Genomic DNA, 16,158 nt, shown 5'->3' on the forward strand with positions numbered 1-16,158 from the left:
TCTCGTTAGCTAAATGAAACCGGAGTCCAGCAGGGACCTTACGGAGGGACAAACTTCATCCGAGCATGAGACTTTCTCGAGTCCCAAGAACCCATCCCCCCGGATGTTTCTTCCTCGCGGCAGGCCTGCTCTGCAAGGTTGGCGTGCCGCAATCCCCCCCTGCTTGTTTCAGCCCCTGCAGTTCCGCGAACGGCCACACCGCGCCGCCCTCTCGCCCTCCCCACTCCTCCAGCCCTCCCAGCCAATGGCGGCTTCCTATTGCGCGCGGCGGCGGCGGCGTCCTCGTCCGCCAGGGGACGCTCCGCGGCCTTCGGCAGCAACTGTCGCGCTCCCCGGCGGCGCTTTACGGCGTCGCAACGGAAGAGGCAAGATGGCGGCGGCCGTGTCGCCCTTTAGCGGAGTGCTGCAGCTGACCGACCTGGATGACTTTATTGGGCCCTCGCAGGTGCGCGAAAATGGGGGGAAAGGGAGGAGAGAGCAGTCAGGGGCGGCATTGCGAGCCGCTGACGGCGGTGTTGTGCGCGTTTGGGGTCGCCTGTGCCTCTGGCGGCGGGACAACAACCCCGCAAGGGAGGCCGTTGGGCGGGGGGGGGGGCGTCTGACGCTGCGGGGTGTGGCCTGAGGCTTTATTGCTGTATTGAAATAGTGGAGAATTAAGGGCTTGAAACAATGCCGGGTTGTTTCTTTTTTTTATAAATATTTTTATTGATTTTCAATAATAAATAGGGGTACAAAAGGAAAAAAACATTACATAAATATTGTTCAACATTGATATGCCCAGTACTACCCCCTTGCAGAATGTAGTAATGCATTAACTCACTAGCGGAGTGGATTTGATCTCCAATTTAATCCGGCTGCAGCTCATAGAGTTTAATTGCTGTTTTTTTGTTTTAATATATTCATAAAAAGATTTCCATTTGTCTCTGTTTTGTTTCTGAGTATCCTTTTGTAACGTTTCAGTTAATTGTGCCATTGTTACGTATTCGTAAGCTTTATCGATCCAGGTCTCAATTTTTGGTATTCTGTTTGCTTTCCATAAAGATGCTAAAACTACTCTTGCAGCTGTAATTAAATATTTTAATATATCCTGTTGGTCCTTGTCGATGTTATCTGGAGTTTTACTTAATAGAAATAGTTTGGGATCACGTGTTATAGTTTGACCAATAATGCCTTCTACGTTCTTATGTATTTTCTTCCAAAATTTCTGGACTGATTTGCATGTCCATCAGCAATGATAAAAAGTGCCTCTGGCTTTGCGACGTTTCCAACATAAACCAATGCCAGGTTGTTTCTGAACACCCCAGATGAGGATGTACTAAAACGAATGGCGGGCCAGCCCATTAGAAACAATGGGAGAGGCTGCACAGCCCATTAAAGATAATAGGGGCCTGGAGTGTCCATACACTTGCACGGGCTCCATTGAAATACATTGCAGCGCCAACAAGAGTTGCCAAGAAAATGCAGAATGGGTTTTTCCAGTAGGTTCTCTGAGCCCAGGTACACGACCCTGGGGCTGGAATGGCAGCCCCCCAAGGTGGATTGACAGCCCCTGGGACTAGCACACGTGTCCTGGGGCTGCATTGACAGCCCCACAAGTGGATTGGTCGCCCTGTTCCCACTGTCATCTCCCTTTGCAGAAGCCATATCGATGTTTCTCCCCAGCAGGGAGCCAAAGTGGCTGGCATCATTGTCCGTTCCTCCGTTTTCTCCTGACAACCACCCTGTGAGGTAGGTTAGGCTAAGTGTGTGTGACTGGACCAAGGTCACCCAGCAAACATCCCTCGGCAGGTATAATAGTGAAGGCCCAATGGGTATAGAATCATAGAGTTGGAAAGGGACCACCAGGGTCATCTAGTCCAACCCCCTGCACAATGCAGGAAACTCACAACTACCTCCCCCCCCCCAACACCCCCAGTGATCAGAAGACAGCCAAGATGCCCTCCCTTTCATCATCTGCCTAAGGTCACAGAATCAGCATTGCTCACAGATGGCCATCTAGCCTCTGCATAAAAACCTCCAGGGAAGGAGAGCTCACCACCTCCCGAGGAAGCCTGTTCCACTGAGGAACCGCTTTAGCTGTTAGAAAATTCTTCCTAATGTCTCGACGGAAACTCTTTTGATTTAATTTCAACCTGTTGTAGAGCTTGCTGCTTGCCACTGATTTTTGGATTTATTCCAAAAGGGAGCTCTTGTCGCATGCTTAGGGTGACGGACTCTTTCATGGACTGCAGAGTACAATAGTTTCTACTCTGGAAAATTTGGGTAGTGCGTAGTGGAAATCTATTTTATTTTCTTGAGCTTCTCAGTATGGGCTGCTGTCTAGTTCAACAGCGTCAGAATGTGGGACCTTCTCCCTTAGCAAGTCAGGATGAGACTGTCCCATCAGCAGCTGGCTTTCTCTGTGGATCTGTGCTCATGCTGAGTATTGATCGGGGTTGACCCTGTCTTGGTCTCCCACTGTATCAAAAACAGGCCCTTGTTTGTCTTTCAGGATTGCATCAAACCCATCAAAGTCGACAAGAAGGCCGGGAAAGCGGCAGCCAAGATCCGTATTGAAGATGACGGGAGTTATTTCCAAGTGAGCGAGGTAAGGTGTTCTTCCTATGATCCTGTGTAAGAGCAAGAGAAGAGGGCCGAGCTATTGGCTCAAGACCAGCAGCTCTTCATTCCAAGGTCTGACAGTGGCCAACCTCCGGGAAGGGAGGGAGCTGGGAAAGCAGAGAACGGCTCTTGTTAGTTTCACAGTGGAATCCTATGGAGAAGGACTCCAGTCTGAATCTCACTGAGTGTAGACTGGAGTAAGTCTGCAAAAGATTTCACTGCTCATCAAAAAGTTGTCATTGTTAGGAATCCTGATCATTGATCATCGTGTGCTCTCTGAGTGATATGATGACCATCTTCAAGGGCTTGAAGGGCTGTCATATAAAGGATGGTGCGGAGTTGTTGTCTGTTGCCCCAGAAGGTCGGACCAGAACCAACGGGTCGAAAGTAAACCAAAAGAATTTTCGTCTAGACATTAGGAAGAGTTTTCTAACAGTTCGAGCAGATGATACAAGTGTTTTGCTGGCATACGCCGTACCAATAAATCTGATTCTGATTCTCTCCTGCCTCCCTTTCAGGATGGAGAATCGCAGAAGCTGGAGAAAGCCAAGATTACTCTCAACGACTGCTTGGCTTGCAGTGGCTGCATAACGTCAGCGGAGAGCGTCTTAATCACACAGCAGAGCCACGAAGAACTGTACAAAGTGTTAAATACGAACAAGGTCAGTGGTGGATGTCATGGTTTGGGAGCTATAGGGGCTGGATGTTAATCGGGCCCTGGACCCCTGGGAGGAGAGGGCCATTTCTCCCGAGGCTTCTGTCCAAGGTCCATGTGCTTGGCTGCAGAACTTCCTGTACATAGTTGCTAGTTGTATTGTTTTTAAAGAAGGAGATGGGCTGATCTCTACCAGCATAAAGGCAGGAACTCTGCAATAGAGAGAGGAGTGACTTTATAAAAAATGGAGAAATGCAGAAAAGAGCAACCAAAATGATTAAGGGACTAGAGCAACTGTCCTATGGGGAGTGGTTAGGATGCTTAGGGCTGTTTAGCTTGGAAAGAAGGTGGCTAAGGGGAGACATGATAGAGGTCTATAAAATGATGCATGGTTTGGAGAGAGTGGACAGGGAGAAGTTTTTCTCCCTTTCCCATAATACTAGAACACGGGGTCAGCTGCTAAAGCTGGAGAGCGAGAGATTCAAAACAGATAAAAGGAAATATTTTTTCACACAACGCATAGTTAAATTGTGGAACTCCCTGCCCCAGGATGTGATGGCTGCCAGCTTGGAGGGCTTTAAGAGGGGAGTGGACATATTCATGGAGGAGAGGGGTATTCATGGTTATTAGTTAGAATGGATACTGGTCATGCTGCATACCTATTCTCTCTAGTATCAGAGGAGCATGCCTATTATTTTGGGTGCGGTGGAACACAGGCAGGATGGTGCTGCTGCAGTCGTCTTGTTTGTGGCTTCCTAAAGGCACCTGGTTGGCCACTGTGTGAACAGACTGCTGGACTTGATGGGCCTTGGTCTGATCCAGCAGGGCCTTTCTTATGTTCTTATGTTCTTATGAGAACATGTGACTACTTGTGGCACTGTACCCAGGAACGACGAATGCTTATTTTCTTCTTGCCTGTGTAGGAAATAGTAAGACATTGTACTGTATTATTTTCTGTTTACAAGAATGCAGGTTCTGCTTCCCAGAAGCTGGTGGTGGTCTCTGTTTCTCCCCAATGCAGAGCTTCCCTGGCTGCAAGATACAAACTGGCTCCTTTGGACACAGCCAAGAAGCTGACGGCGTTCTTCAAAAGATTAGGTGAGGGGCTGCGTCGTGAGACAGTCATAACTGTGAATGTTGTTACTGGAGGGATGAAGACCATATGAGGCGGTGCGTTGATTGTGAAATCACCTCTGTCGAACACAGTGGGGCTGATTTCTGAATGAACAGGGATAGGATTGAGTCGCTCCTGAAGTCAATCGGAGCAAACGGCCACTTTGAGAGGCGCAGAACAGCTAAGAGGTGTGTGCGGTTTCTGTGATGTTTTGCCTTTGTGAAGGCGTCCAGGTACATTTCCCCAGCGGGCCAAGTGTCTGGTGTTATCTGGGACAGTGTTGGAGGTACCCAACCATGCGGCCACAGTTGGGCGGGCCAGCATTTAGCACGGGCAGTTCTTAGGGGCCCGAATTTCTGGGAATGTAACATGTAATGGCGCCGTAGACAGTTGAGGCCTCGCAAAATCACTTATGAAGGCCAGGCGTGGCCGCCTCTGTTCTGTTTCTGCTTGACATGACAGTTTGTAAAAATGGCTGGGGGGTGGGGGGAGATCCAAAATCGTCCTTCCCTCTCCCTCCCTCGCAGTGTGGAAATAATGGCGTCTGAGATGGGGTTTTCTGACCCACCACGTCTTTTCGAGGATGACTTGATTCCCATGTCCCCCAGTGTGGGAACCTGGAACAAATCTCCTTGTGATAGTTTGATGGAAAGGGGGTGTGGACTCTCACACATGCAGAAAAGAACAGGCCAATAAAAGCCACAAGCTTTTATGGGAAAGACTGAAGAAGGGGTTCAGGTGTGAGCATGAGGCAAAGGACAAGCAGGCACAATGAAATGGCAGCATCTAGGATACAGAGGTGACCACCTCTCTCAACACAGGGATTGCTTTTCCATGGTGTTCCGAAAGGTGATGTAAGAAGAGGTGATTTGGCAGCCTTACAGTCCGCAGCTTGCCTACCGCAGGCTGAAAGCCCCTTCTGTCTCTCCCTCTGGTAAGTAGGACTGTCGCCTTTCTTCCGCAGGGGTGCACTTTGTTTTCGACACAACCTTCTCCCGCAACTTCAGCCTGCTGGAGAGCCAGCGAGAGTTTGTGCGCCGCTTCCGGAGGCGAGCCGAGGAGGAAAGGGCACTGCCCATGTTGGCCGCTGCCTGCCCAGGTAAAGCTCCCCAGTGGGGTGAGGTGGGGGTGGGGGGGAGTGGGGGCAGGGGAGCAGACTCAGGTGGCGGCGGTGCCATGGACCCTGAGAAATGGGGACCCCAGGCCTCTGCCCTCCCTGAATCGGAGATCTCCCATTGCCTTGATGTGGTCTCTTGCCAGAGAAGAGGGAAGCCAGTGGGTGGGTTGTGAAGGGCCGCAGCTGAGAGTGTGAAATGTGAGGGCAAGCTTCTTCAAGCTGGGCTCTTTCCTCCTGCTCCATTGTGTGGCCTTCCAGTTGTTTAAATGCTCCCTCCCTCCGGCCTTGTGGGTTATGTCCTTCTTTCCCAGCAGTATGGCAGGATCCCCCGTGCCAATCCATCCCAATGCGGTGGCGGAGGGCACGTGGCAGCTAGGAAGGCAGGCCATGGAGGTGAAACCAGCTCCCCCCGCTTTGCTCTTTCAGGCTGGATCTGCTACGCCGAGAAGACCCACGGGAGCTTCATCATCCCGCACGTCAGCACTGCCAAGTCGCCCCAGCAGGTGATGGGCTCCCTGGTGAAAGGGTGCTTCGCAGAGCGGCAGGTGAGTCCCTCGGTGGGCTGCATGTCACCGTATGGGGGGCCAGGCGCTCGGAGGGCCTGAGGCCTGGGAGCCCCAGAAGGCTCTGAGTCCGAGTCGGCAGACCAGTTTGGAGCCCTTTTTGGGTGACCCTGGAATCGAATCCTGTCTGACAATCTCCGGGGTGATGTGAATGTAAAGTGAAGTCCACTGGAAGGGAGGTTCGTGTCGCTGTCTGTTCTGCACAAGAAACTCTGTTGGAAGGGTTCCATCCTGGTTCCATTGTACTCCCTGCTTCCAGCGGTTGTTAGCCTTTGCGAGAGATTGGGGGGGGGGATTGTAGGGACGGCCAGCCCCCTGATCTCGCGTGGTGCCCACCCAACAGAGAGACGAGAATTTGTTTCACCCTGTGAGATAGAGTGGGGGGAGAAGTGGATGTATGTATTGAAAGGGCAGTCCCTGAAGCAGTCTCATCACTATGAAAATCACCCCGCCCCCCAAGAAGCTGTGTAGAGCAGTAGATGGGCTGAGACGATTGCGGTGAGCCATGAGGTAGGGTGACTGAATAGACCCACCATGTGCAGGTGTGTTTTCCCGCATGCGACCAGATGCTGTCTGTGCTCATGAGTTTCCGGCGGCATCTCTTGGAAAGAGAAGCGAGGCGTAGACAGACCCTGTGGTGGCCTGGTGTGACAGTTCGTAATACTCGATCTCTTGTGCTCGTAGAATTTGACGCCTGACCAGATCTACCACGTGGCGGTGATGCCCTGCTATGACAAGAAACTGGAAGCGTCCCGGCCCGATTTCTTCATCCAGGAGCACCAAACCCGGGAGGTGGACTGTGTGATCACGACAGGTAAACAGCAGGCTGGGACAGCGAGCCTTTCTCCTGTAGGGAAGGATGGGGGCAGGCCCCTCGGCTGCTTTCCTGCAAGCACCCCCTTCTCCAGGATTGGCCTGTGAGCTGCCAGAGGCAGTCAGCAGGACCACCTTGTCGGGCAGAAAGCCAGAGTCGGCCGCTCTTCCCAGCATGGCTGTATATTCTGTCCTTGGGAAGACATGGACTGAATGACAGTCTTCCCCCTCCTCACCCACCCGGGCTTCTCCCCAGCTGTTTGTGATTGGGAAGGCCAAAAAGTGGGGGCTTGTATGGAGGCCCGTGGGCTCAGAGCAGGTGCTTGCATCTGATTGATGCACATGGGGGCCAGAGGGGCATAATGAGAGGAGGGGGGCTCTTTGAGGAACCCAGAGGATGCCAGAGAGGATATGGAGGGAGGATCAGGGAAAGCCCCAGATGATGGCCAGGCAGTCCTGTCCCGCTTGTGGTCTCTCTCATGGCCATTTTGGGGAGGGGGCTAGATGTGGGGGCTCTATTTTAAATCGGTCGCCTCCGTTCTCGGCCCTTAGGAGAAGTGGTGAAGCTGCTGGACCAAGAAGGCGTTTCCCTTGTTGACATGGAGCCTGCACCGCTGGATGGGATGTAAGTGACCTCTGCGCAGGTGCTGTGTTCGAATCCCCTCACTCCAACATCACATTCCGAAGGCTGCAGTCCTGGACGCAAGCTCCAGGCTTCGAGGGCGGCATTGAAGTGGGTGGGAAGCGGGACAGCAGAAACGCCGTGTCTCAGTGTTGGGAACCTGCACACGCTCATATAGGACCAGCCTGGGGGTTGAGCACCCAGTTTGATGCAGTGGGGGAACAAGATGCTTCCTCTCCCCGGCAGAATGCAGGGCACAAGATGCTTCCTCTCCCTGTGGAATGGGTGCAGTGACCAAACCCTGGCTTGCTGGTGGCGTGAAGAGGAACGCTGCCCCTGTACATGGGTGCTCCATGTTGCTCTGCTGGATGGGCTGCAATGCAATGGAATATTGGGGCCCATTCCCTTGTCAAGGCAACAGAAACGGTGTGCGAGTGGCAAAGGTGTGGGGTTGAGAGCGGCTGCCTTTCGGCTCTCTTTGAGTTTTGTGCCAGCAGTCCGGGAGGAGGGGCAGAGCGAGGCTGTAGATGGGCGAGAGAGGGACCCCCTCTCCCACCCCAGGGCAAGTGCCCGGTTGGTCCTTCCAAGGGTAGAGAGCATGGCTGAAGGGTGAATCTCAGGCATCCGTGGTTGTTGCGCACAGGCATGGGATTAAGCGTGACGTTGAATCCTCCAACTCAGCATCAACCTGCTTAAAATCCCAAGTTTCTTGCCCTCATGGGGGGGGGGGCAGAAATAAATCTGAAAATGTGTCTTGTTTGGGGGCTTCCTAGAAGCACCTGGTTGGCCACTGTGTGGACAGACTGCTGGACTTGATGGGCCTGGGTCTGATCCAGCAGGGCTTTTCTTATGTTCTTATGTGTGGGTCATGTCTGCAACCCAGTGGGGGAGTGAGGAGGGCTTTGGGGGGGGGGGTGAAGCGTCCCTGGCTTCTCTGTGGGGTTGGAGCAGCTGAATGAATCAGGCAAACTAAGCAGGACTGCAGTTGAATTCAGAGTTTGGGCACTACAGGTGGTGAGCAGCCTTCTGTCTTCCTTCCCTCGTTAGGTTCAGCAGCCCTTCCGAAGAGCGGCTTCTTGGCCATGCCGGAGGCGGTTCTGGGGGCTACCTGGAGCACATCTTCAAGCACGCAGCGATGGAGCTCTTTGGGATTCAAGTGGGCCACGTGGAGTATAAGCCCTTGAGGTAAAGAGTGCGAATTTCCTCCCAGAGGTCCAGTCGAACAGCCTGCCTAGGTCATCCTGTACTTTCCAGAACGCCTCCCTGAGCAAGGTGGTCCCTGAGTCCAGCTCAGTCAGATTGGTTGGTCGCTGCCTGCATTTCATAATGAACGTATCTGAAAGATATACTTCTGACTGTGCTCGTAAGTCCGTAGAGCAGTTTTAGGGGAGGAATGGAGATGAGGGAGATCTTACGGAAACCCAGAAAGGCATGTGGGAATGCAGGGAAGGTGGGTTACCAGCAGCCCTGCAAGTAGCAGATGAGAAAGGAGAGAGAAGAAGAAGAGTTGGTTTTTATATGCCGACTTTCTCTACCACTTAAGGGAGACTCAAACCGTCGTACAATCACCTTCCCTCCCCCTCCCCACAACAGACACCCCCTGTGAGGTAGGTGGGGCTGAGAAAGCTCTAACAGAGCTGTGACTTGCCCAAGGTCACCCAGCTGGCTTCGTGTGTAGCAGTGGGGAAAACAACCTGGTTCACCAGATTAGCCTCCACTGCTCATGACGAGGGGTGGGGAATCAAACCTGGTTCTCCAGATCAGACTCCACCACTCCAAACCACCGCTGTTAACCACTACACCATGCTGGCTGGTTTCCCCACCACCTCCTATAATGCGGTGTTTGTCAGTCCACATTGTGCAGTGGCTGCTTTCCCCCTGGAAGTGTTGGGAGTGCTCGCGAAGACTCCCAGAGCCAATGGAGCCCGTGGTGAAGTGTTGGGAGGAGGAAGGAACAGCAGGCAAGAAGAGCTGTGGATGTTTGTATTTTTGTACCTGCAGGAACAAAGATTTCCAGGAGGTGACCCTGGAGAAGGAGGGTGAAGTCGTGCTGCGCTTTGCCTTGGCTTACGGATTTCGGAACATCCAGAACTTGGTGCAGAAACTGAAGCGGGGGAAGTCGCCGTATCACTACGTGGAAGTCATGGCCTGCCCTTCAGGTGGGTGTTTGTGAGGGGGTGGTGGCTCTGGGGGTGGAGAGGGTGGCATTGGCCTGTGATCAGTGCAATTGGGCAAACACTGTCAGGGTCATTTCTGTTTGGGAAGGGTCAGAAGTTGTTTCTTCCATGCCCTTTCTATCCTCCAGTCATTGCTGAGGTGTCTGCCTGGATGTTGGGTTGAGGGCGGACTTCCTGGTGGGCAAGCTGGATGTGGAAACTTGCTCTGAAGGGGTGGGGGTGGGCATGCTAAGCCTGGGTCAGTTGCCCTCAGCTCCTTTGCAGTGGATTGACAAATACTGGGTGGGAGGGCAGCTGGAGAGCCAGCGTGGTGTAGTGGTTAAGAGCGGTGGTTTGGAGTGGTGGACTCTGATCTGGAGAACAGGGTTTGATTCCCCACTCCTCCACATGAGTGGCGGAGGCTAATCTGGTGAACTGGATTTGTTTCCCTACGTGGAGCCAGCTGGGTGACCTTGGGCTAGTCACAGCTCTCTCAGCCCCACCTACCTCGCAGGGTGTCTGTTGTGGGGAGGGGAAGGGAAGGTGATTACAAGCCGGTTTGAGTCTCCCTTAAATGGTAGAGAAAGTCGGCATATAAAAACCAGGTCTTCTTCTTTGTAGCATTTTCAGTGGTGATTTATTATAAGTGCATCTTGGTGATTTGGGGAAGTATGAAGATGATGTCGACAAGGGATATGGGTTGATGTGTGTTGTGCTGACAAACATGGGTTGATGTATGTTGTGCTGACAACATTAATATGACCCCATATTAATTTAAACACTTCTTTGAGCTTAAAGAATGGAGAAGAAGGTGTGTAGGGTTGAGGATTAGGGCTTTTGGTAGCAGTTAAGCGGAAAGTATGGTTGTTTAAAAGTACAACCCTGAAGTCTGGCACCTAAATGGTGGTTGTGGCTTGTAAAGTCAAAGGACATGTTATGTGGTCCACCTCCTGGGGTCATGGGGAGGGAGACTGGACCTGGCTGGGGGGAATGCCTGTTGCTGTAGGCACTTATCGGACTTCCTGGGGCATCTCTGACTCCGCAGGGTGCTTGAACGGAGGAGGGCAGCTCAGAGCAGACGGGGAAGCCAGCAAAGATCTGCTGCAGCAGGTGGAGAGGCTGTACGACTTGGCAGAGGCAGAGAAGCCAGAGGCGAACCAGGACGTGAGGGCGGTCTATGAAGAATGGCTGGGTGGGCCTGAGTCGGAGCAGGCGCGGCAAGCCCTTCACACCCAGTACCACCCGGTGGAGAAGGCGAACGCCGCTTCCATGAACATCAAGTGGTGATTGCGGCGCCACGGTGGCCACATAACTCCGCAGGCTGCCCCTGTGCCACATGCTCGGCCCCTGATGGTGTGGCAGGACGGTTGGTGCCCTAGTCTGCCAGTGTCTCAGCTGCCATTGTCGACTCGCAGGTCTCCTGGGTTGCCGGAGGGAACCGACGGGCTGAATGGGGGTTGGACCGGGCAGCTCACATGCCGCCTAAGTACCCTGCAGACTCCAGTGCTAAAGGCAGACTCGGTCTCTGGGCTCCTCTCTGTATTTATCCGCTAGCTCCCTCAGTAGTGCCCACTGCTGAGATGGGAGACCCCACCCCCCACCCCCCTCATGTTAAGCAGGTACGACTCCTCTGCCACATCAGGAACCACGAGCCTGTCTGCACACAGAATCATGTCACAGTGGCCTCCCCTGTGCAGAGATGGGGAGGAAAGGCCACAGTTTTGTGTTTGTAACAACACTTTCACTGTGATATAGATTTGGACTTTTTTTCTTCCTTGACAATAAAAACCCAACCTCTCTTTTAGGTGTGCACGAGTTCTTGGCGAGCGTCTGTGGGGGTTGAGGTGCCGGGTGAGGATCAGTGAGGGGCTTTCATGTGTATTCAAGGGGGAAGCAGAGAGCCATTTGCACCATTGGTGGTCCCCTGTTCTCACTGTCCCCTTGGCAGGCCTGGAGGCGATGGTGCCTTCCTTTCACAGACTCTCAAAGCCTCCAGGGCATGTGGAGGGACTGGAGTAACGGGCCAAAGGTGTTGGTGTTGCTGGGATTCCCCATGCTGTGCTCCTGCCGAAAGGGGTTCCCCCAGCTGCCCCTTTCCCTAGAAAGTGGTGGCGGGCGGATGAATTTTGAGCGATGAATAGACCAGGAGGAGTTGGAGCTGGACTGAGCGTGATATCGGTGAAATGGTGACCTATAGTAACCCTGCTGACCTCTGGTTGACCCCCACTAACGAGGAATTTTGAAAGTTGACCTATAGTAACCCCAGTGACCTCTGGTTGACCCCCACTAATGAGAAATTTCAAAAGTTGACCTATAGTAACCCCAGTGACCTTTGGTTGACCCCCCACTAACGAGAAATTTTGAAAGTTGACCTATAGTAACCCCAGTGACCTCTGGTTGACCCCCCCACTAACGAGAAATTTTGAAAGTTGACCTATAGTAACCCCAGTGACCTCTGGTTGACCCCTGCTAATGAGAAAACTTGAAAGTTGACCTATAGTAACCCCAGTGACCTCTGGTTGACCCCCACTAACGAGAAATTTCAAAAGTTGACCTATAGTAACCCCAGTGACCTTTGGTTGACCCCCCACTAACGAGAAATTTTGAAAGTTGACCTATAGTAACCCCAGTGACCTCTGGTTGACCCCTGCTAACGAGAAATTTTGAAAGTTGACCTATAGTAACCCCAGTGACCTCTGGTTGACCCCCCACTAACGAGAAATTTTGAAAGTTGACCTATAGTAACCCCAGTGACCTCTGGTTGACCCCTGCTAACAAGAAATTTCAAAAGTTGACCTATAGTAACCCCAGTGACCTCTGGTTGACCCCTGCTAATGAGAAATTTCAAAAGTTGACCTATAGTAACCCCAGTGACCTCTGGTTGACCCCCGCTAATGAGAAATTTCAAAAGTTGACCTATAGTAACCCCAGTGACCTCTGGTTGACCCCCACTAACGAGAAATTTCAAAAGTTGACCTATAGTAACCCCAGTGACCTCTGGTTGACCCTCGCTAATGAGAAATTTTGAAAGTTGAGCTATGGTAACCCCAATGACCTATAGAATCGTGAGTGTAAAATAATCTTCAAACATATTTGTACTGGGGCATATGTAGTTGCATGGGATTTTGAGTGAAGAGAACGGATGATTATGCTGGATACATTGCTATTATAGGGTAGTATATTACCAGGTGTTTTGCCTGATTTGGTGGCATATTGCCTGTGACACGTCATAAATCCAAGATGGACATTCATTTGCATTCCAGGCTATAACTCTTCTCAGGTGGTCTTTAAATTTTACTAAGGATCTTTTTTGTTAAAAAAAGGAACAAAATAGCTTATTAACATTTCTTTTTAAAAGATTTAACTTAAAATCTTTATTAAAAGAGAAAAAAGACAGAAAAGAAAAACACCATAATACAGTTTCATCAAAAGAAAAATATAATAAGCAATAAATGGTAATAACAATACTAATCAACAGTGAATGGTGATATAATAATAAACGTTGAGTGGAGATAACCACACTAATAAATCTAAGCATTCCTTTCTAAAAATAATTTTCAGATATTGGAAAATAAATCCATATATAGTTGTCATCTATCTAACTGCTATTCATTCAAATGTTTTCCTCTATTAAACACCTTTCAATACAATATTTTTTAAAAAAATCTAAGAATAGTACATGGCATATTTGTCAATACAGCTTTTCTTTCTGGGAAGCCTTCAGCTCTTCAGAAAAAGAAATCCTTGATGCTTTGAGAAGACTTGGCTGCTTTGAGTGGTAGGAGCAGTAGACTTTAAAGAGGAAAATGGCTGATAAGGAGATTCATTTGTCAAGTCTAGTTGCCTGGAACAAAGATTTCAGACATCGGTGAACTCCGTTGTGGGTGTTCACTAAAAAGGAGGCACAAAGCAAAAACCTGTCGCCAACAAGACCATCTCTAACATCTTAAGAACACATTTACCATGAGACACATTGATCAACACTCAAATCGTCCTGTAAAAGGGGAACAGCGGCCTTCCTTGCAGGAGCGGCGTTGCCAGTCCCCTCTTCCCCACCGGCGGGGGGTTTTGGGGGGCGGGGCCTGAGGAGGGCGGGGCTTGGGGGAGGGGCTTCAGCGCCACAGAGCCCGATGGCCGAGGCGGCCCTTTTCCGCCAGGGGCCTGGAGGTTGGCAACCCGACTTGCACGGCCTTGCCAGGGAGGCCGCCCCCCACGCCCCCCCAGCCCACACGCTCCCCCCTGACCTCGCCCGGCCTCCCCGCACCTCCTCCGCCTGAACACGCGTCTCCTTCACACGAGCCCGGCCTGCCGCCCTCCCCGGCCTGCCGCCCTCCTCGGCCTGCAAAAACGGCGCCTCTCCCGCCCCCACTTCCGCTGCCTGGGGATTGGCCCTCGCCGGCAGGAAGCGCCCGCCCCTTCCCCCCTCGCGGCCACCCGGGAAGCCGCCCCTCGGCCGCCGGCCAATCACAGGCAACGAGCAGGGAGGGGGGACGGGGGAAGCCGGCCAATGGGGAAGGAACGTCCGGCGCGGGAAGAGGCGGTTGGCTGGAGCAACGGGCGGCTGGACGAGGCTGGGGGGGGGGGGCTTGGTGGCAAAGGGGCCGCTCGCTTAACGCGGCTTCTGAAAAAGGACGCTCTATTAGAATCATGGAATCATAGAGATGGAAGGGGCACCCCCAGGGTCATCTAGCCCAACCCCCCTGCACAATGCAGGAAATTCACAACTACCTCCCCCCCCAACACACCCCAGAGACCCCCTACTTCGTGCCCAGAAGATGGCCAAGGTGCCCTCCCGCTCATCATCTGCTTAAGGTTATAGAATCAGCATGGCTGACAGATGGCCACCTAGCCTCTGCTTCAAAACCTGCAGGAAAGGAGAGCTCACCACCTCCCGAGGAAGCCTGTTCCACCAAGGAACCGCTCTGTTAGGAAATTCTTCCTAATGTCTAGAAGGAAACTTTTAATTTCAACCCGTCGGTTCTGGTCACCTTCTGGGGCAACAGAAAACAACCTGGCACCCTCCTCCATATGACAGCCCTTCAAGGACTTGAAGATGGTTATCATGCCCCCTCTCGGTTTTCTCCTCTCCAGGCTAAACATACCCAGCTCCTTCAACCTTTCCTCATAGGACTTGGTCTCCGGACCCCTCACCATCTTTGTTGCCCTCCTCTGGACACGGTCCTGCTTGTCTCCATCCTTCTTAAACTGCGGTGCCCAAAATTGAACACAGTACTCGAGGTGAGGTCTATTAACAGTCTTGTTCTCAGACAAGTGTGCCTGTCCTTGACAGGTGTGAGAGATGATTGAAACTCATATTCATAAAAACATCAGAAAAGCCCTGCTGGATGAGACCTGGGCCCAGTCCAGCTGTCCGTTCACACAGTGGCCAACCGGGTGCCTTGAGGAAGCCCACAAGCAAGACGACTGCAGTATCACCATCCTGCCTGCATTCCACAGCACCTAAGATAACAGGCATGCTCCTCCGATACTGGAGAGAAGGAAGGCAGGAGGGAAGGAGGGAGGAAGGAAGAATAGCCCTGCTGGGTCAGACCCAGGCCCATCAAGTCCAGCAGTCTGTTCACACAGCGGCCTCTAGGAAGCCCACAAACAAGATGATTGCCGCAGCATTATCCTGTCTGTGTTCCACGGCACCTCATATAATGGGCACGCTCCTCCAATCCTGGAGAGAACAGGTATGCATCATGACTAGTATCCGTTTTTACTAGTAGCCTGGATAGCCCTCTCCTCCATGAACATGCCCACTCCCCTCTCAAAGCCTTCCAAGTTGGCAACCATCACCACCTCCTGGGGCAGGGAGCTCCAAAATTTAACTATATTCACTGACTTGGGAGTCAGGTTTCAGGCCTCTTTGGCCCTGCAGAGTCTCCTTCCCTTGCTCCTACGCTTGCCAACCTCCAGGTACTAGCTGGAGATCTGCCGCGGTTACAACTGATCACCAGCATACAGAAATCAGTTCCCCTGGAGAAAATGGCCACTTTGCCAACTGCACCCTATATCATTGAAGTTCCTCCCTTGCCCAACCCCCCTTCTCAGGCTCCGCCCAAAAGAATCTCCTGGTATTTCCCAACCGGTGGCAACCCTACTTGCTCCACATTTCCTGCACAGAATGCCTCCAGAAAACCAAGTTTTTCTCAAAGCAGAAAAAGCACTTGGCTTCTCAACCAGCGAGAGATCAGAGCACAGCCCAATACAACGGAAAGGTAGACTGCTGCTGCTGCTTCCTCTTGCCATTCTGAGAATGGCCACCACTGCACCTTTAACATGATCAGATGTTCCACATCACAGTATCGACTCCTCTCCATAACAGCCACGCGGCTCCATACAGCTTGTACAATTGAGTTTGCACTTCGATGGCATCTGGGTGGAAATGATATTCTGGTGGAATCTGCTCCGCCTGCCCTCAGAACAGTCATTTAGTTTCCCCCTATTGCTGAGGGAGCAGTGCCGCAGCCCATGTTCAGCAGGGGAAGGCACTCTTTTTGTTAGAAGAGTTTGC

General features: G+C 52.0%; 1 protein-coding gene across 1 annotated transcript; it reads left to right on the top strand.

Moving 5' to 3' along the window:
- The first annotated feature begins 370 nt into the window (after positions 1 to 370).
- CIAO3 (cytosolic iron-sulfur assembly component 3) lies at positions 371 to 10,928 on the top strand. Its single transcript, XM_056866308.1, has 11 exons — positions 371 to 445; positions 2,492 to 2,587; positions 3,120 to 3,263; positions 4,222 to 4,354; positions 5,335 to 5,469; positions 5,914 to 6,032; positions 6,735 to 6,864; positions 7,416 to 7,488; positions 8,533 to 8,670; positions 9,487 to 9,644; positions 10,687 to 10,928. The coding sequence occupies exons 1-11, from the start codon at positions 371 to 373 to the stop codon at positions 10,926 to 10,928; spliced, it is 1,443 nt and encodes a 480-aa protein (XP_056722286.1).
- The last annotated feature ends 5,230 nt before the right edge of the window (positions 10,929 to 16,158 follow it).

This window comes from Euleptes europaea, chromosome 21, assembly GCF_029931775.1.
Source record: "Euleptes europaea isolate rEulEur1 chromosome 21, rEulEur1.hap1, whole genome shotgun sequence".
Classification (NCBI taxonomy): Eukaryota; Metazoa; Chordata; class Lepidosauria; order Squamata; family Sphaerodactylidae; genus Euleptes; species Euleptes europaea.